Genomic DNA, 21400 nt, shown 5'->3' with positions numbered 1-21400 from the left:
TCCCTCTGGTTCTCACTGCCCTCCAACCCCACTGCAGCATTCTGCTGCCCTTTCTACCATGGCCTCATACAGGACAGAGAATTGCTACTGGGACAGCTAATGAAGCTTTGGGGTAAAACATTCCCTGCTCATAGTAGAGCTGCAGGTCTGCTGAGCTCCACCACAGACAATATTGTACCTCAGAATTATCATCTTGCCTCACTACTAAATAGAATGAGCGTTAAGAGCAACCATGAGAAAATCCTTTGGTATCCTACAGAAATGCGATTCCCAAAACCCATCAGGGAAGCAGGCAGCACTATTTGGAGCTTACAGCTTGTTGTCCTAAAAAGAATTCACACACTCCCTGTGTCAGCTGTGCATCGAAGTTTGAGTATTTATAAAGGAGCCTGAAGATGTACAGATATAAATCAAGACACAGCACTGCGGTGCACATCTTCAGTATTTGCTCAGTATCCAAAGAAGGCGGCAAAGGCAGACAGGAGGTTGTGTTTCCACAGGTTTATAAATCTGATAAATACAAGTATAACACCCTGCCCACAACAATGGGGCAGGGGAGAGGGGAAGGGAGTCACAGAGGTTGCTGAAAGAGCACTGACTTGTACTTGGCAGCTGAAGAGTACAAGCTGTAGTTTTATGCTGATGTGTCAAACAGCTTTTCAATCATTTCTCCCACCTGGTCGACCTGGTATTTGATGTACTTCTCAGGGTTCTTGGTGAAGGGCACGTTGCTATACCTGTAAAGGAAAACAACCCCCAGGTAGCAAGCAAATGGAACAGAGCAAAAGACCTATTAACTCTCACCTCCTCTTCTCCACACTGAGTGAGGCTGCTCCCACCTGTACCCTTCCTCTGCCAGAGAAATCAGCTCCACTCCAGCATGTTCCACTTCAATCTGACAGGATATCTACAATGGGTCTCTTGAGGTTGACACGAACAATCTAAAGTGGCTCAAAGCTTTGTGCTAACTACAACACCTGCACTCACTGAGCAAGGAATCAGGGTGACAAGCAAATGCTGACAACTAATAGAACTTCCCCTGAGGGACATTTTAATGTGCAAGATAGAAAAGTTAAGACAGGAGACTAGAAGAGTGCCTTACCTCTGGCTAGCCCAGGCCCCAAAAACCTCGGTAAATGCACAGGAGAGATGACAATGTTGCAAGAGGTTCTCACCTGTTCAGGAAGGCACCATAGGTCTCTTTCACAATGGTTTTCTGTGCCCGGCGAATTTTGTCCCGTTGCTCCACATCTGGGATTGCCCAGGCTTTCTGGATCTTGCACAGCTCCTCCAGCCCATCATTAAAGCCCTGTCCAAAATAAAACTTAGTGAGTGTCCCAACTGCAATTTTGTCTCTATTGCAGTATTTTTTCCCTCCATTGGTGATCTCCATTGGACAGCCCTCCTCCTCAGGCAGATCTTAGTTCTACCCCTGTTTCTCTGTCCCAGTCAACCATGGAATGTTCTTATGCCATCTCATGCCTCCTTACCTTAAAGCGTTCCTTTATCATCTGCCTCTCCTTATCCTTGAGCTGCAACAAGGAGGGAAAGAAGTAAAAATTCAACATCACAGCTTGCCCACAAATTCCCCATCCAAGTGAAATCCCACCTATTTAGCTCAAACTTTTCCTAAAGCAGGGAGGAGAAAAAGCTGCAGTGAGCAGTGCACCCTACATACAGCAACTGGCTTTCATTTGAAGTATGTTTTAAAGAGGGTAATTTTCAGCCAGAACAGGCATAAAAATAGACTTCCTTATGCTTTGAGTCCCTCCTAAGGAAAGGTATCCAGCTTTTGCAAATCCAAAATAGCAGCATTTGCTCAAGTGAAAAGACTTGAGGCAGAAATCAGAAAGACTTGTGTGAATCTGGACAGGGGACATTAGAAGGCAGTGCTGTTCCCTATCTTGTCCCAGACACAGTATTCACTCCACACAGCAATATTGGTATGAGATATAATGAAGGTTTCTGGGAATTTTTGAAAATGAGAAAGGACAAGATTCTGGCAGTTTCTATCACCCTTGCCCATCCTCTTACCTTCACTCCTGGTTGAAAGACAGGCAGATTTCTCTCCGAGATGTAATCTGTCACCTTTAACCAGCTGAATTCAAGATGAGATGGGAAAAGAACAAAGAGGAAGAGTTAGTAATACCTCACCAGAGCTATTATGCTCTCATCCATGACACAAAGGCCAAATTGGATTAAGCACCTACCAAAGTCTTCCACAGTGACCAGTTTCTAAGTTATACTAATTGCTTGGAAAACAGAATATTTGGGTTTAGTTTCAGACTAGTTTCTGTTTTAGGTGAATCTCTCCCACCCTCTACCAGCACTGGTAGAGTTTTTTAAGAAGCTCTTAAAAAACTATGACAGAACTGAAGGAAGAAGAGAGGGGATGCCACCTGACCTGCGCTGGTAGGTCTGGATCTGCTGTTCAATGAGCTCCCGGTAAGACCTCTCAGCTGTCTTCTGTGTCACAGCTACCAACTGGATCAGCTCAGACCTGGAACAAGAACAGAAAACATGAGGAAACACACAAGCCAGCTGCTATCAGCAAAATCTGTGCCTTTTTACTGTAAAGGGACCTTGAAATGCACAAACTGGGAGACAGGAGCTACTCCAAGTTGCTTTCCAAAGCAACACTGTCAATCCTCTCAAGATAAAAGGATTCTCTGCAACATAAGGCATCTCTGATGCTTTCATCTTCCACTCTTGTGTAACATAATGTTTATACGTAGGGCAAAGGTTTCAAAAGGGCAGCTTCAAGAATGCAATATAGCAGAGTTGGGACAGACGTGCAAGTAAACGCACTCAATACACCAGAGTCTGCTTGAAAACTGTGCTTAACATCAGCCTAGACTTCAGAGAGATTAACTGCAATACATACTTACTTCTCCAGAGATTTCAGAATGTAGTTGTAGTTGTTGTGCAGAAAAATGGCACTCAAAGCTGGGTCTTCATAAACCTTGGATTTACTAAGAAGATTAAGCTGCAAGTTGCCCAGCACTTTGCCTTAAAGAAGACGAAAAGTTTTGCAGTGAGACTTCTTGTTACTGAAAATTCAGAGTGCTTTGTGCTGTTCCTGGGAATCCACAGCAAAGCAAATAGCACAGCCTCAACTAAATGTACAGACAAGGGTATGAGCATTTCTACCTAGCAATCCGACAAGCTTTACACAGATCTTTCCTCAGCAAGGCACCAAAACCTCCTAGTGAATGAGTGCTTGGTTGCAGCTGGCAACACAGAGCAAGTTCCAGGTCCAGTATGGGTGGTCAGGCTCAGCCTCACCATGACACAGGTTCATCTCAGGGAACCTGACAGACCTGACCACCATTACAGCAGATCACCACAAGGCAGTACTGTGAATTCACCTGAACATTTTACTGTTAAACAGAAAACTGAGATTTTACAGAGACCCTCCTGCACTTAGGCAGGACTAGAAGCCCAAAGAACAGTGTGAAAATAGTTTAAGGCAAACTGATAATAAAAGCAAAATGAAATTCTGCATTGTACTTTGTCTTGTCTAATTGTAACAGGAAAAAGCACCCAGTCTGACTATTTCTATCCAACCTCTGCATAATACTCCAGCTCAAACATGGAAAGATCACAGAGTGGAGAGTGCTCTTCACCCAAGAAATCAAATGAAAAACAGCCCGTGCAAATGTGGGAAGATGTGCAGAGTACTCACAGATGTAGGTACTCAGCAGCCGCCTGCTGAACTCCGAACTGTAACTACTAGCTGAAGAGCTGGTTTCTGAAAAGAAAAGAGTCTCGGGCCAGTTAACATGCAATGGGAAAGAGGAGGGCACATGTAGCCAGCCTGATTCTATGCAGGCAAGCCCCTTCCCTGTTGCTATGGAATTAGTGCTGAGCTCCTGTCAACAGTGAAATTAGCTCCCTGCTTCAGTGATGATCATCAGTGGATTATCCAGGGTGAGGATGATCCTTGCATCTGCATCAGGTGCTGAGCACCTTTCAGAAGGCAGAAACCTTTCCCTCGTGCTCAGAGGACACTCTCCACTTTTTTGATTAGAAGCACATTCTCCCCTTCCTTTCCCTATCGCCCAAAACAGGGTTTTAAGCAACAGCAATTTGCAGGCAGAGAACAAACGAGCTGGAGCTGTTAACAGCAAGCACACAGTAACTGAAACAAGCAGAAGAGCTCTGGAAAGTTTCAGCCATTCCCACAGTTGCTGACAGGGCCTGCTTGGCTCTGCACAAGAGAGTACACCAGCATGAACACCTGCTCATAGGCAAGCAGTGACTGTGGGCTGGCACGCGTCCCTCTGTCTGTGCACCAGAGGGATGGCTTTCTGCCCCTGAAGGCCTGTAGGCTTGGGTCATACAGGGCAGCTATCTCCTCCTTCCCCACCAGACAGTTTGGCAGCCAGGCCTAGCTCGGGTGGTCTGATCTTGTAAGCACCCCATGGGAAAGGCCTCAGGGTTCCTGTTGCCAGGAGTTGGACAATGAGGAACCAAGCACACATAGGATAAGGCATGACACCAGCTGGGCCAATTTGCTACCCATGCCAAACAGACTCAGTGCCATGAGAGTGCCTTTAGCCTGTTTCAGCTCATGCGGCATCCCTCTTTGTCTGCAGGTGACAAGCTCTATTCTCTCCAGCCCATTGGCAAGAGTTACTTACCCTCCCCTTCCCTTTTTCCCTTTTCAATTGTGTCTCTCTCCCTTTTTTTTTTTTCCCCCTTTTATGTGTTAATTTATCACTCCTGGAGAACAAAGAATTAACATACATCACAAGTGTCCAAGGCAATATAAGTGGGTATGCGAGGGTAAGTCTGCTTACCTCTGGGATCTAGAGGAATATTGTATGTGTCCCCAAGAACTAAAAGGATTAAGGCAGAGCAGAGAGAAAAGGGGAGGGAGGAGAGAGAAAAAGAAATGCAAAGTGCAAAAACACAGGTTAGAGACCACCTTCCCTTTGAGAACTAAGCAGATATTAACACAAAGCAGCCACAGACAGTTACACAAGACAGCAGGCAGGAGTCCCTCCAAGGCCACAAATGGAGCTGGAAATAATGGAGAAAAGGCTGAATCTAACCTCCTTCCCCTGCTAGAGACATGGTTTGTATTGTCATTGTTTGCATTTAGCAAGACACCTTGTCAGTTCAAGCTAACTTTTGAGACAAAAAAAAGCCTTCTCATACATCAGCAGCACTTCACTGGGCCTTGAAATGAACTGCATGGCCCACGTAACCTTTCCAAGAAGTTAAGTAAAACCATCCCACCCTACCTCTGCGTGGTTATACAAGGCCCTGCAGTAAAAGCATCAGATTGGAGTCACTGCATTTAACTGACAAGCTTTGCTCTTGTTATTACTACTTAAAGGGAACGCTGCAGAAAAAAATGCATGCATTTCCCATCATTTGGGATCACTATGAGAACTTTCAGACCCAACTCCAGACATCCACATCTGAGCAAGCAACTGGAAAGTGTCATTAGAGAAGCACCTTCGGGTGCAATTCACCATCCCAGAGCAGATGCCTCTGTTAATAAAAGTGAATATTCACAAATTCCTCTGATCTGATGATGCTCTGTCTAGAGGTGATGTCAGGTCACTAGAACAGGAACCAGAACTTGACTAAAACTCCGTAACTCAAAATGAAACTCAAAATGAGAACAGCCTTGACATGAACTGATGATATCCTGTGCTGTGCTCCAGTTCTGCACCTCACCAGCCTGCTCTGTTCTGGCCTATTTGATAGCATGAGCTCTGTCTAGGCCAAGGGCTCACTACAGAGCTGGGAGCTGCTGTTCTGCACAGAACCAGGAGTCAAGCTCTAGCTGATAAGCAGCAGCATCCTCAGCATGGTTACACTAGGCCAGTACTCTCAGCTTCCAGTACACGTACTTCCTTTTGGAACTAGTATCTTTAGCAACCTCAAGAGCAGAGCTAAAACTTTTCCCACTGGTAACTTTTCACAGCACATGAATAGCTGAGGAGTCCCAACCTGATAGTGGCTGGACACCGAGGAGACTGTTCTTGCTACTGTTGTTGTACTCTGATCAGAGAATGTGGCAGAGAAAGAAGGCAATTCATCACCTTATAACCTGGATACAGCTAACTGAGGTGGACCTTGCTCATTATAGTCACAGGGAATTGGTTCTGTGTCAGATTTAGAGCTAAATGTCTAAGACATCCTCTCTCAATACTACAACATTATCAATCCGAAAAGTACCTGATAAGAGCATGTGGAAATGTGGAAGGCCAGCATGGAAACACTCTGCATACCTTGGAGTTCTCCAGAAAAACAACTATATGGTCATGGCAGATTGGAGGACAGGACACACCATAAGGCAAAGGACAGGAGGAGAACAAGTTCACAGTGCACACAGACATTTGATCTTTTTAGGGAACATGTCCAGGTGATTTGGGAAAGGAACTGCATGCCCAAATAATCCTCATGCATGTACCTTGAGATGCCAGCATGGCACCTGCTGTCTCCTGGAAATCCAACAATTGCTGTAGGAAAAGGATGGCCTGGAGGAGAGAAAGGGAAGTTAGGAAACACAGAGTCAATTGCTTTTATCCTCTGCTATTAAGGATCGTGAAGGAACACATCTCTTCTTACTCAAAAGCCTTCAAAAAACAGATTACTATGCTCTTTTGAGTTGCTGGGTTTTACCTACAAAATCACATCACATCTTAGAACGAGTAATTAGGTACTTTTTCCAAGGAAGCTGGTTAATTGCCCTTCTAACACCAAGACAGCTTAATTTAAAACCAGAAATTTCCCTGCTGCTCTTTCTAAAACCTTTTCATAGGCTGTTTTTGACTACGAACGATTCAAATCATCATCACATACATTGCTGGTGAGTTCATGAACTGTCCCATCTTTTGGCATGTTATACTCCTTGTCTGGATCATTCTAAGAAGAAAGAGAGAGACATATGGTGAACACATAAGGAAATTGAAGGCATCCACAATATAACTGCTGCTGCAAGCGGGCTGTATGCTCATTCATTTAGCCTCTCAGCACCTCCATCCTTGTCTCTCACAGTGCCACCTTCTGGTGCTCAGTAAACATTGTTCCTGAGCAGCTCTGGATCACAGGGCTTTGTTAAGGGCATGACCCTCAAAAGCTCAGCTCACTTACAGGTCACTGCATTGATCAAATCCCACCTGACAAAGGGACAGTTTAGCCTGAATACTCCAGAACTTTTGAAGTCAGAAATTTTCCTTTGTTTTCAAACAGGATTAAATTCTGAGATTTGACTTGAATATCTGTGGAGGCCTCTTGTATTTGAAACCAGCAGCCAGCGCTCAGTATTCGCAGCTGACCCTCCAATACAATCCAGCAAGCAGAGCCCTGCTTTAGAGTCAGAAAGTAGGTGGTCTCATTCATGGAAAGTGAAAAGCTCAGCTAGGAGTTCTGCTCATAAAACCCTCCCTTTCTAAACCTGCTTGTCTTGGTAGAGAGAACGGTGAAGGTAATCCTACCTTAATGTTGTCAGCAAACTCTTCCAGTGCCTTCGCACCAGTTGTCTCCATGGAAGTGATCAGCCCTGGCAGTTTGTTCTTTGTGCCTGCTGCAGTTCCCTGAAATAGTCCCATAACAGATCAGAGAAAGCAGTATCTGAGCCTTTGTCCAGCACCTATCCTTCACTTTCCCCCACACTCAATCATCTCATTCACCACATATCAAAAGAATATTTATAGCCCTAATCAACAATGAGTGAAATACTGCATTCTTTGGTGTGACAGCAGAGGAAGATGCTGTGACATTAATGACATCCAGGACTTGCTCCCTCTTGTATTTCCTCTTGTGCAGTACCTAACAGAGCAGGCTGGTGAATCAGTCATCAGCTCCAGCTGGAAGGAGATGGAAAAGAGCCTTGCTAAACCTGGATGCCATATCTGATACCTGGAGTACCTTGTGTCATGGTCCAAGCAGGCTCTCCTCAGAGGAGGTGATGGTCCAGATGTCAGCAAGCACAGTTTAAACTAAGCTCAACAGTACAGTGTCAGATTAAACAATGCAGTGGTTGTGTATGCTACAAAATAATGTAGATAGTCCATCACCAAGTCATGACAAAGGAGATACAACTCCTGCTGAGAAGTGCTGGCCCAGCATCACAGAAAGAAGCAACAATGGGAGTAACAGGTGCAGCTATGCCGAAGGAGGTGGCACTGCTTTGTGCAAAGCCACTGTAGTCACCTCTTTCAAAACTCTCCAGAAAACCCAAGTCATACGACTGTCTTCACTCTCACTGTACTCACCTGCAAGACCTGGTCAAATTCTGGCTTCATCTGCTTGAGGTGCTTGAGGATGGGGAAGATGGTGAGCACAGCTGAATAGTCGTGTCGGATGATGGCTTTCCGGGCTGCTGAGACAATGTTATCGCCCTCCATGATCAAGTTATCTAATGACTCCTGTAACAAAGCCAGTCAGTCAGAAGTAAGCAGTGACTTCTGTCCAACCAGCACAAGGAGCTCGACAGAGGATACCATCAAGCATGTAAATTTAGCTGGTTTCCTGCACAGGTCCAGGAGGACAGCATTAGCTGTGCTGGTGCTCTTGGGCACCCACAGCAGATGGAAGAATCCACATCCTCATAACGAACAAGAAGGAAAAAAGAATTTGTATGTATTCTTTACAAGAGATACTAAGGGGAGAGGCCCAACTGACCTGGATGAGTGAATCAAAAGTCTTCTTCTGGTGGTGCTCTGGGACGATTTCTGTCAGGAGCTGGTACTCACTCTGGGCCAGTTTGACAAAGGCACTCACACAGTGAATATACGCATCGATCTCGATGTCGAACACATCATCCCTCCCTGTAAGGGCAAGATGTTTTTAAGAGAACCAAATCTGCACTGAGCTTCCAGCAGCTCTGCTCACTCCAAAGCCTTGGATTACACAAAAAGCACACGGTTCTTCTTAAACAAGAAGTTCTGCCTTTGTGCCTGTCCTGGTACCCCCTTGGTTTGTGCATGGAAAGCTCTGCAACCCCAGAGGAGGCATGCAGAGTCATCTGTGGTTCAGGAAAATGACACATCAGGATAACACCAGCTCTTCTCAGCCTCGTGACAGAAGGCAAGTTTGAAGCTCTTCTGGGATGCAAACTAAAATTAAACAAGGGCTTGAACACAGAGTACTAAGCTAAGGAATGTCTGAGGTGAATTATTCAATGCCTCTCCTCGTATTTTTAGAATTCCTTATCTCCATTCGTCAGGTAGATGAAGAACTGTCATACTGCATCAGCATTTCTGGGAAATCAAGGCTGTACTGGAAGACAGCCTCTTCACATAGGCAGTAACTAAAGAGAACAACAGGCAGAAGGATGACTAACTCCTATGAAGCAGGAATATAGGCACAGTTAGGTGAGGTATCTGCCAAAAAACGTTAGACACAAATGTGAATATTCAAATTCTTGGCATATGAATATCTCAAGACCCAGCAAGGAACCTATATGGTAGGCATAAGAAGTGCCAGTAAGACACAACTCATGCCAGCCACGAGCTGGATTTGTCAACAGGACAGACACAAATGGACTCAAATCATCCTGCATTACTCATATTCCTGTAGTAACCACTACAGAACAGCAAAATTAACGCAGAGAGGCCTTCTCTAAGCTTCAGGCTGCTGCCTCCTTCCTGCCAGCAGCATCAGCAACTGTAGATGGAGAAAGAACCAACACTGACAGGCACCTCAGTATGATCTTTTAAAAGTTCTGGTCAGCAAGTGACAAGTAAATGTGGTGTGCTATTACACATGGCCTACGGTGTGCTACATGCCACATGTGATCCCTGTTTGCTGCACTTCAGCACTAACCAAGCCAGTAGCTACCTACACGAAAGAGCCCCTCTGCACAGTGTCCATCAGCCTTTGCTCAGGCAAAACTGGGGTCCCCTGTCTGAGGGTTTGGGCTGTGTGCAATTAGTAGGAGTGAATTCTACTGAGAAGAGCCAGAGCTTCACAGCCAGAAAAGGCCCATGCTCCAGGACTACCACGTAGATGAACAGCCACTGGCTACGAGAACTACTGTGAAACATGCTGAAAAGAAGGGATGTTAGCCAGCTTGTTATGAAGTGACAACATGGTACTTACCAGCAACCGGCCCATGCTTGTCGCTCAGGGTATCGGAAAGGTGTTTAACTCGTAAATCATGCTCATGACCTAGTGAGATGTCAGCCGGCACAAACAGAAGGCGCAATTTATCCAGGGTGGTTACAGCATGGATGCTCACACTGGCTGGAAGCTGCTTCAAGCTTGGCTTATTTCATCTGATCCACATTTTTTCCCTACACAGTCCCAGGAATGCTACCTAACCAAATCCCTGTATGGGGCTATGTAGCAATAGCAACCCTTTGAAACCTGATGAGAAGTGAGAGTTCAATCATTTCCTGGGCCATAGGTGTTGCTTGAACCTCCTCAGAGTCATAAGCTCTGAACTGAATAGTAGGCACCAGAAGTCCAATTTGTACCCACAATCATCACAAACCAAACTCAAAGCCCATCTCCTGCTCAGCACTGAGAACTTTTTTCCCCAGTAAGTGATTCTAGTCACTGTCTGGGACCCAGTAGACTATAAAGTAGGTGTTGAACAGATCTATTTCAAATGAATATGTAGCAGGAGTTAAAAAAGGTCTTACAGATGCTCTGAAGCAAGTGACCTTCCCTCTCTGATAAGACAGCTATGAGCACACAGGAGATTGGAATATGAAGAAGACTGTGTAGGCAGGTCTTCACAGATGATGCATTGGGCTCACTGTGGTGTAACACTTCTACATCAGGTTTGGAAAGGTCACTAGGAAACTGAATGTCTCGAAGTCCAGGCAAAAAGAACAGAACAGAAACACCACAGGCAGATGTCATCAGAGCAGAGCTTCCATTAGCCACGTTCCCACGATGGACTGATTGCTTTAAGGTAAGATTCTTCTCCATCTACACTAATGTCTACAGAGACTTTGAAATTTATTCATTCCATTCAGAGACCTAATTTGGCCCTCCACTACCTCCCCAGTTCCCCAGGTATAGCACTACTTATGATGCTGTCCACCAAGCACTTGGCTAATGGAAGCCCCACCTGGAAAAGCAAGGCTGATAACACAGAGAAGCTCAAAGGTGAAGTAGCTTGAGCTGTGATTACCTTCCATAGGAATGAGGTTAGAGGCCCCCTTTTTCCCATCTAGACCATGCTGAGAGTACTGTTTCAGAAGGTTCTGAGCCTTACGGATCGTGCCTGTCACCAGAGCCAGAGAGAAGAGACAAGAAGACCTAGAAAATGAGTGAAAGAAAACAAACCCAGAACACCAGCCCTTCACCAGCAGCTGTCACCTGGGCCCAGCGAGAGGATGCTGGGCACCAATGAGCATGCTCAGTATGTGAAGAACCCAAAACTCATGTCCAAACATGCTGACATAATGGTGTTTTCAGGTTGTCTCCCTTCTTCAAGGGGAGGATATGAAGTTCAGCCAAGGCTACAGAACACACACGGCTGTTTTGCAGCTGAACCTCCCCTGAGCTGCGGCGTGGACAATTTCCATCCAGCATGGCACTGTGTGCTCCCAGAGCCACAAACACAGCTCATCCTCAGAGCTGCAGGAAGGGGTGCCCTCCTGAGTGGTATTTTCTGAGCATGCTCAATACAGATCCCCACAGCCAAGACAAGGAATGATCTCTGGCATTCCAGGAAGCGATAAGAGTGACAACCTCTGGACTCGAGAGAGCAATTGCAGCAGCAATTCCCAGAATACTGGATGCTGCCCACCCATGTCTAACTGGTATTAAGTCACCCTAATCCCCAAGACACTTCTCTTCTAAAGGAACCTCAAATCAATTAAAACCATGGGAAAAAAAAAACAACAGTGGGTTAAAAGATTTGTATTTAACACATACAAATAAAAAACAGACAACTGAACAAAAGCTGGTACTGCTATACAGCTAGAAAGCATACACAAAAAAAGCATTAATGGGACAACCAAAAACCAAGCACTGTTTCCACATTAAAAGGTTAGTGGTCATGCAACAAGCTACTATTATCATAAGCACATGGACATCCTCCCACAGCAGAGCTTCACCTTTGCCTGCACAACAGGGAACAGAAAGCTTTAGAAAGGCAGAAGGACTCTCCATAGGAAAAGATGAAACAGAAATGGGCTGAGTAAATGAAAGAGGATCAAAGAAATAAAAATGGGGCTGCCAACAACACTAAGAATCATTCCTCTATTTTAAAGCAATAAATACTTCAAACATGCAGAAAATGCCTGCATCCACCAGTAAATGTTAAACATAGTGCAGGCAGGAAATGAGTGCCAACTGCCAGAAGCTGAAGACAGCTAATCCTAGAGGAAAAACAAGAGCACACTGCAGAACTGTGCCCTGAGGCACAGGATCACAGGGCACTGCAGTCTCTCCAGACACTGACCAGTTCCAACACCCATCTTGAAAAGGACCCTACACTGAGACCTTCTGGCACAGTTCATCTTCCTTTGCCAGCTCCTCTGCAACACCCATCACACTGGGGCTCTGTGCTTTCTTGCTCTCCAGTCCCTAATCCTAACCCTACACACTGACCAGGTGTGTGGCAGGCTGATGGAACCGTCACATCTTGCAGATATGGCATCTCAATCTGAGCAGCACAGCAATGGGACAGAGGTTCCCAGTGAATTGCCAAGGTGCCTCTCCAGGGCTTGCAATAAACAGGAGAACATGCATGCTTGTTTACAATAAACAGAAGGAGAACATCCATCTGTAAACCACATTAGGCTAACAGGAAAACTCTAGACCCACACCAGGCAAGCAGAACGACTCATGACCTTGTGCTGATGGATTCACTCTGAGCTTTTTCCATATGATCAAGTGAGAGGGAAGAACATCACTTCTTCCAAGCCTCCTGAGGCTTTTCACACCCAACTCTCCCATTTCATCCCTAGCTACATTCAGAAACCTTGTTTTTGGTTTAAAAATCAAACAGACATTACTACTGCTGCTGCCAGCAGGATCTCCCTTCGCAGGGATGTTAGGACACTACTCCACAGCTCAACCCCATGGTTTCCTCTCTGGTGAGAGTTGAAACACCTCTGCCTTCATTTACATAAGAACAATAACACACCCTAAATGTTTGTAGACATCACTTCAGTGCTGCCATATCCCTCTTACTTAGCGTTGTCATTAGCCTTTAATGGATTCTAGTGCAAAACAAATGCTTTTGTTCCATGATTGCTTTCCCTTGTTAGGCAGCTCTCAGACCAAATGGGATGGCATTTCAGCTACTAATGAAAGCATCACATTCCAGCCAGGCAGTGATCAATATGGGAAGCAGGAACAGTCTCTTTATTCTGCCACACAAAGCCTGCACACAGCCTGTCTTCAGGTAGCACCCTGCTGCTAGGTAAAACCGAGCTGCTAAGGAAGCAAAGTGGGAAAGAGCTCCCAGCAAACTGCTTTAAAAATAATAAAAAAATAAATAACAAAAAACAGAGGTTCCTCCAACTCAACTTGGCAAGTCTCAGATCAGAGGAGATGATCTGGCTTTAAAAATCTGACTGCTGGAGGTGCTTCTAATTGCATGCTTTAACAAGAGGAGACGATGCAGGGTATACCAACAAATGAAACAGTGATGGAGATGAAGACTCTCTGACACAATGCAAGGACATGGAGTATGTTCTCCAGAGTCCAACACGCTGCCTGGGGAAGGGGGATATTTCTGCCTTGTAACTCTGTTCCTAATACCTCACTTTCCCTTTAGCTGCAACCTCCCTTCCACTTTGCTCTGTGGGTGAAAAGGTTATAGAACATCAGATTTAGTTTGTTATTGACCCCCTGCAACAGGTTAAAGTGTGCATTGGGGTGTGCACTGGGATACGTTTCCCTGAGGATCAAGGAAATCAACTCTCTTGTTCAAACAGTGAGAAAACCCCTCACCTAAAACACAGTTTCGTGGGACTTTCCTTACTAAAACAATAGCACAGAAAAAAAAAACTAAATTATTTGCCTGTAATTGAACAAAAGCTAAAATCAGGTGAATCAAATGCCATCAGATGAATATTATTATTAAGAGAATCACTGTACCAATGTGGAAAGAATATCAGAGTTTCACCTCAGGAGCTGTCCTTGAAAGCTGACAGAACTGCAGAAATACTGGTGAATCTTAGTAAGGAAAGATAATCTTCAAGCTATCTCATTTCATTTCATTACAATTTAGTGCCACACGAGATGGGTGTCCTATAAGGTTTAACCACTCCTGCCCTTCAAGAGCCACAGTCTGGTTTCTGTCTTTGTTCACAGAAGACAATCGCTGAGATTGACAGCATCCCCAGTAGATCATCTGAAATGCTCTGTCCTTCATACACTGTCAGCTGTGAGTACATTCAGACTGTGCTCTGCGACTGCTACCTGACCCATCTCACAAGCTGTGATTAAACTGAGAAGCCAAACCTCTTGGCAAGTTTACAGCTGAGGTATTTTGGATGTCCAAATGCATCCATTTTGGAGGAGCCTTGTCTGTAGAAAACAAAAGCTTATGTGGACTGCTCTTGCACTGTGTAAACACCCAAGATTTGAGACTCATTTAAAAAAAATACTAAAGAACAGTTTTAAAAGCTCCATAGGAATGTCAAGTGACTTGTGAGACATCCCTTTGTCAGGCAGTTCTCTGCTGACAGGGAGCATCTGTTAAAATGCTGCCTGCATTCACCGACTGCAACTCACACATCAGCTCTCAGGAACAGCTCCAGGGCACAGCAGCAATGGCACAGATTGATTTCAAAGCACCAGATGGGCATCTCTGGATGTACAGACTTCTGAAGGCAGCTTTCCCTTTCCAAATATCCCAGGCACACCCTCTGCTTTAGCACGAAGAGGTCCAACAAAGCCTCTCCATTCAGAAGTGAAGAAAGCGAGCACCAGAGTCAGCACATACACACATAGACATACATTACCTGGGATGAGGACTGCATTCACATCGGGATTATAAAAATAAACACAACACAATTAAAATGGGTATTTTTTCCTCTCTCTCTCCCCACCCCATCTATTCCCATTCCCTATCCACATTTCTTATTTTCCTGAACCCATGGGAAGTATTTGGACAACATGGCAAAAATACTGGACTGGAAGAGAGTATTTTACTAAACAAACCCACAACAGTCCATTCTTTTCTAACTTCCATCCCTATTTACTCTGGAGATAGCAAGGTGCTGGGATAGACACAGAAGGATGGCATCACTGCTTTGCCATGGGAGGCACGTGCCAGCTTTTGCTGACCTTCCCAGCCATGCTCCCACTAGATGGCATATTTCAGAGCCCAGAACCTCAGCACCACACTCCAGCTGGAGCAGTACACAGCGCTCAGCCTCATCAGCTGCAGAGAACTCAGTAAAACTCCATTACAAAGGCAAGCAGAATAATTCAAGAGCCACAGACAGGCTGAGGCAAAAGCTTTAACAACACTTTCAAAATTTGATTAGCACAATTTTGGATCTCCTGTTTGTAGGCACCTGCCTAGTCCCTGCTTCAACTCCTGATGAATTCTCAGCTTACTACAGTACAGTAATTATTTACTCATAACTAGTGACCAAAGTGATATGCTTTATCAGGTCTGAGTTTTCCATTTTGCTGTAAGACAGGAGATATTCCACGTTTCAAGGCTGAGGACAAATGTTGTCAAATCACATTAATTTCCTTCTCTCGCAGGTCTCTTTTTACTGACCTTCTCTGTTAAAGTAATGGCCTGTTCTTTCCCTGTACACAGAACCCACCCCAGAGAACAGACCCAATGACTTGAGTAATAAGGTCTGTAATCTCAGTATTGAATGAATCCAAGGCAGAGAAGAGGTGCTTATTCTGAAATCCCATTCCTCCTCCTGCCGGGAAAGTGCACAGAATCTGCTTCAACAGCAAGAGGTCCTGTACAAGTGTGTCAAACACACAGGCAAGATGATAAAATGTACAGAGATCTCCCATTCAGGAACTCACCTGGTCTCTTGATTGGCTTTTTGGTGGGAGTGTCCTTCCTTTTGTTCTGAATGGCAGGGGAATACGGGACCCCTGTAGAAGAGCTGTTCTTACGGAAGTGGTCTTTCAGCCCCTTGATGGAGCGGTCGAGCTGGACAGAACGGATTTGAAAGTACACTGTCATGAAATCTAAGGAGACAAAGTAGAAGCAGGATTATAAGCAAATAGGAAACACTACATGGCAGAAAAAAAAAAGAAAAAAAATGTTCCTGAAACAACGTGGCCTAATGGGGACTTTATCAGCGTTGATGTGGGAAACTAAATAAGGACTTTTCCCTCCCAGAATATCAAATCCAACAACTCCAAATGCAGAAACTAAAATACAAATAGACTCAATAGCAAGAGCAATGACAGTACAGAGGAAACAGATGTCTCTTTATCTCATAGTAGAGAAACTGAAACAGATAGAGAACAGAGATGGTGAAACCTGAAATGGAATCCAGGCAAACCCTGTGAATCCTCCACTCCCACAGGAAACCCTTCTTGTCCTGCCACAGCTCTAAGGTTGACTTCGTAACCAAGAAGCCACAGAGTGTTCTATCACATCTCTCATACCAGACCCAACCATATCACTTCCAGGCCTTTCTTACAGAAGGATGCTTCAGAGGACAAGCCAATTAACCCTGTACAGGGGTACAGTGCTCTCCCTTTCCATCCTGTTTACTCTTCCTCCAGCTCCATCCCCTTTCCTTCTCCCTGTCATTACCACACCCTGAACCTGCCTCTTCTCCAGCCTGAGTCCCTTAGAAACCATTCCTCAAGAGTCTCTTGCATTTGACTCCAGCATACAAACCACCTGCCCACGCTTCAGGCTCAGCTGCTGTCCTGTTGATACGTGACAGCTGGAAAAAAATCCCCTATTTTCTTAAAAAACAGGCTTCCTCTGCTGTATTCACTCAGACCTTCCCACCACACCTAAGAGTAAATGCATGCCATGACCAAGAGCGCATCAGTTTTGGAACTGATGGGAGATGTTTATGCAAGACACTCTGAAATCGATTCAAGCACTCCATTTCCAGCATGAAAGACTTCAAACAGTTCTCAGGTTTCAGGGCCCACAGAGATTAAATGGGGGGTTCACTGTCTGAAAGCAGAACATAAACTGCCTAATAAGAATGAGCCATATATACTTCAGTTGCTTCCTTTGATCATGGAAAAATTCTTAAGCAGCTTTTAAGGCTGTTTGTCATACTTGCTTGGCACAGTAATCCTCACTCAGAATTAAATCACTGGAGTGGGGGTAGTTCTAGTAGCTGCACATATGTGAAAGAACAGGTCCACAAAGTCATTTCATACCAAAGGAAAAGTCAATAGGACATAGGTAAAAGGTAGGGAAAAGTCAAAAAGGACGTAGGTAACTCTGATGCTGCAAAACAGGAAAGATGTGTATTGACTGAAGAAAATATTCTGTGCTGCTTTTATAGCCCTCTTTGGTCATGTTTAATTAAAAACAGTTTACTCTTAAATAGTTCACAAAAGGGAGAAAGTCATCAGTGCCTTGCACATTTGTGATATTCCTCAATGATTGCAGATCCAACACCCTGCTCAGGTGATGCTCAGTGGGAGAGCACTGACTCAATACAGAACTACAAGGGAACACCACGCAGCACTGCCAACCTTGATTCCTGCCATTTTCCACCAGCCAGCCAGAAATGCGGATGACATCGTGCAGGACACTTTCTGGGAGGTGCTCCAGTGACATCTCCTCCTGTGTATCCATTTCATCATCTCCACTGATTAGGTCCAGGATGAGGATGGGTGGGACAGGTTTGGTGTGTCGTGTCATCAAGCTGCGGAACTCTGATTCCAAGGACTCTTTTCCCCTCTCAAAGAGGGATTTCTGGCACAAAACAGCAGAGGACAGAAGAAGAACAGGGTTTCTGCAATCAGTCACTCACAAGTCTTTCTGCATGAGATTGCACTTTCTGCAGTGTTTCTAATCACTGTCAAGTACTGCATGCTTCAAACTCCAATGCCTGTAGCTAAGAGACTTTTAACGACTTAGTTACATACAAAAATTCCTGGGAGTCGCTCAGTATACAAGTGGGATAGAAAAAGATCTCCCATACTGCTCAAGCAACTGAAGGGCTGACAAGAGCTACACAGAGGGAAAGTTCTAGCATCTCTATCTTGCATGCAGGGAATACTTTTAGAAATCCTAATGGCACAAAGCATGAAAAGAGCAAAATATCACAAGCAGAAATGCTGCTTGGGTTCAGACTCAAACAGAAACCAAAGCAATCATTTTTTCAGCTGTGCCCAAACCCCTTCTTTACCAGGCATCAAGTCCACCAGCCTCTCACAGCAAGAGGGCAAGTGATTGGGCTATGGCTGTCCCTGTCTCTCCCATGTAAGCTTCCAGACCTGTAACCTACCACACGGTTCAACTCTGGGCTGTCTGGATTGTTGTCCTGGAAGTATTCCACCGCTTTCTGGATTTTGTCCATGCAATTCAAGTACTCCTCCAGCCTCCCAGTGGGGCTAAAAATAAAAGCAAAAATAAAAAGGATCAGAGGAAGAAAATACAAAGTCAGCAGCAGGACAGACTCAGGATGAAAATAATACGGAAAAATTCAATCATTTTCTCTCCAGCTAGAAGGAGTTCACGAATTCTGTCTTGCTTCCACTCAACCCCACAGCTGAACAGCCAATTCATGCAGCAAGCACAGAAGTGTTGATGACTGAGCACCCCAAAGGAGGGACATCACACCCTCCTAGGATGTGAAAGCAGGCCCTAGCACAGCTTCAGTTCATCATGGAGGCAGTGACAACACTGACAGGGAACAATGAACTTCTGGGAAAAGAGTAGAGGAAAGAAGAGAAGCCAACAGTGGTCATGAGCTTCATATGGCAGCACAAGTGTAAAATCTGGAAGAGACATCAGTGCAGAGTCTGAACAGATTCTGCCCTCTGAGGATTGCTGAAAGCGAAGTCAGGAAGTTTTCTGGGGGACAAGTGGTGAAAAAGGAACGTGAGAAGGATACAAGGAAACTGAGTGTGCAGAGTCAGCACCTACCACTACCCCAAAAATTGGTAGGATGAAGCACCCCAGCAAGACCTAGCTACTGAACTCACCCTTCCTTTATGATCTTCTCTGTGTCCTTAGCCACATGGTAGTAACTGATGACGTGATCCAAGCAGGACAAGGTTTTCTCCACGTTCTCCTGCAAGCGCTGTAGATTCTCTGTCTGTTTATGGACAGGGATGATCGAGTTCTCCAGCTTCATCAAACGACTTTCAAAGGAGGAAAGGATAGAAACCTACATGCCAAGAGAGACAAAAGAGTTGAGGACATCCCTCCGCATGAATTCACACTACAGGTTAACAGCTAGAGTAGGGCAATCAAGCACCTTCAGGCCCCACTTCTGTTCCAGGCTTGATATAAATTTGCCATGGCTCCTTAAGGCAGGCTGTTAAACTTTCTATGTCCTAATGAATAAATTACAATACAGATCATCTGCTGTCAGAGATAGGCCAACCTTACATTTGTAAAGCATGCAAACATACCAAAACAGTACTAAGGAAGAGCAAAATTTTACTTGACAGCAAGACCCAAAGTCACTGGAAATGCCTGGAGTTGCCTTAGATAAAAGAGATCAACAAAAGCATAACCTGGCAGCCACTTTGCTCCACAACACTAAGATGTAAAACAGAGAAGTACAACAGAAAGGCACAGTACAGCACAAAGTTCTTCTACATTGTAAGTATTTGTTTTTCCAAAGGGTCTGTGACTTCTGAACTGTGGAAAACCTTAGCAAGCCCACAGATGATGTCTTAATGTCACCTCTTCTGGGTCAAAATGCAATTCTTTCAAGATGCACTCTTATGATGAATCTCCCAGACTTATCTGGTGGTGCTTCTATGACTTTTCTAAATTGCTGAACACAAAACTGAATATTATGCGTCAGTTAAGGGCTTACTAGCACCAACCAGAGTGCAATAATTACGTTCTACCTCTTAAGCAAAGTATTACCAAATAAATTCCAAACAAGACCAGCCTTTATGAACATGATGCTGTTGCACAAATTAGTTTGGGGTCTATTAATACCTCTCCCCAAGAGAAAGGACAGACTGTAAGGAGATGAAGCCTTTACTTTGCACCCACACCTCCCTAGGAGGGAGGCATGGATTTGAAACCAGCCTGGGGAGTGTAAAAGCATTCATGTATTCTTCAGATAGGTAAAATACCACCCTCGAAATCAGTTTTCCTAAGGATGAACAGACGCCAATCCAACATTAAGGCTGAACTTCAAGGAGCTCCTCACCATGTTCTTTGTGAGCTGGTCGCTCTTCTCAAGACTCTCTTTGATAAAGGACAGAGTTTCTTCTTCCTGCAATTAGAATAAAAAGCAGCTTTCATTTCAGAACACCGAGCATTCAGTTCACTAAACACCACACATGGGTTTGTACAAGTCTTGCTAGACACTGCAACAAGCTGTGCTTGATCAGAGGCCGCCTCTTGAGAGAAAGCAGCACCCAACCCGACGTGAGAAGCACCGTGCAAGGAGCGGGGTCGTAAGGATCCTCATTTCCCTCCGCTGCCCTGAGCCCACGAGCCTCACGCTCAAATCACAGCACAAATCCAACAGCCTTCACCACCCCAACTCGCACCACGCACCTCCACCCACAGCCCAGCTGCGGCTGTGAGACCGAGCCCTCAGAAAGGCCCCAGGACACACAGACACCGCCCGGCCCTCAGGAGAGCTGTGGAGGCTCACGGAGCACCAGGCCCGTCTCCGAGGCAACGCGCTGAGGCTGCAGGCCCAACCCCACATCCAGGCACCGACAGGACCCGCGGCGGCCCCCCGGCCCAGCCACACCTGCTTGAGCTTGCCCTCGATCTCCCTCCTGCGGGCCGACATCTCCTCTGTGGGGATCATCGTGCTGCGGGGCGCCAGGGCCGCGCTCCACAGAGGAACCCCGCTCGCACAGCCCGCTTCCGGCCGGTCACCGCCACGGCGCCATCTTGGGAGAGGCAAGGGGCGTTGCGCATGCGCAGAAACGCAAAGTACCATCTAAAGAGTGGCCGCCGGCGCAGAGGGGCCGGAAGTAGAGCTGCGCTAGTGCGCGGACGCCTTGAGTGCGGTTGGTGGGGGTGTAAAACGCATGCGCAAAAGAATTATCGGCAGCCACCTTGGGTGTGGTGTACGGTCTGCGCCGCCATCTTGGGAGGGGCGTGGTACGTCCCACTGTGGCACCCTTTCTCTGCCAGGATGTGTAGAGTGACCCCAACGTCAGCGACCGCCCTAAAAGACACGAGGGGATCCCAAAGGCCACCTGGTGGGAAACCAGTGTTGGTGGTCCTGCAGGAAGGCTGTGGCAGCCAGGCTCAGCTCCCTCCTGGCCTCTGACCCATCCCATTCCCTCAGCTGCTCCCCATAAGATTCGTGCTCCAAACCCCTCACAGCTTTGTTGTGCACCTCTG

The 21400-nt window shown here is 45.7% G+C and overlaps 1 protein-coding gene across 11 annotated transcripts; it reads right to left on the bottom strand.

Moving 5' to 3' along the window:
• Positions 1-486: 486 nt before the first annotated feature.
• EXOC7 (exocyst complex component 7) lies at positions 487-20980 on the bottom strand. Of its 11 annotated transcripts, XM_031599094.2 has the most exons (22): positions 20796-20980; positions 20241-20306; positions 19051-19235; positions 18351-18456; positions 17593-17815; positions 15937-16104; positions 14901-14912; positions 11108-11200; positions 10066-10134; positions 8647-8792; positions 8238-8390; positions 7458-7556; positions 6823-6885; positions 6431-6497; positions 4803-4841; positions 3686-3751; positions 2889-3009; positions 2405-2500; positions 2035-2098; positions 1491-1532; positions 1176-1309; positions 487-737 (listed from the first exon to the last, which is right to left on the bottom strand). In XM_031599094.2, the coding sequence occupies exons 1-22, from the start codon at positions 20853-20855 to the stop codon at positions 635-637; spliced, it is 2175 nt and encodes a 724-aa protein (XP_031454954.2). In that variant the 5' UTR covers positions 20856-20980; the 3' UTR covers positions 487-634. The 11 variants fall into 11 exon arrangements, with proteins under 11 accessions (XP_031454954.2, XP_031454947.2, XP_031454955.2 ...); XM_031599087.2 differs by lacking the exon at positions 4803-4841; XM_031599095.2 differs by lacking the exon at positions 14901-14912.
• Between the last annotated feature and the right edge of the window lie 420 nt (positions 20981-21400).

The sequence above is a fragment of the Phasianus colchicus genome, chromosome 20, assembly GCF_987193195.1.
Source record: "Phasianus colchicus chromosome 20, bPhaCol1.hap1.1, whole genome shotgun sequence".
Classification (NCBI taxonomy): Eukaryota; Metazoa; Chordata; class Aves; order Galliformes; family Phasianidae; genus Phasianus; species Phasianus colchicus.
Note: the sequence above shows the minus strand (reverse complement) of the source record. Positions and strands in the feature narration are given on the sequence as shown.

Coding starts and splice junctions, on each gene's coding strand:
- EXOC7 (XM_031599094.2), bottom strand. CDS start 20,855: ATGATCCCCACAGAGGAGATGTCGGCCCGCAGGAGGGAGATCGAGGGC. Junction 18,457..19,050: donor GAGAAGATCATAAAGGAAGG/GTGAGTTCAGTA, acceptor TTTTATTTTTAG/CCCCACTGGGAGGCTGGAGG. Junction 2,501..2,888: donor ATTCTGAAATCTCTGGAGAA/GTAAGTATGTAT, acceptor TTCTTGTTCCAG/GTCTGAGCTGATCCAGTTGG.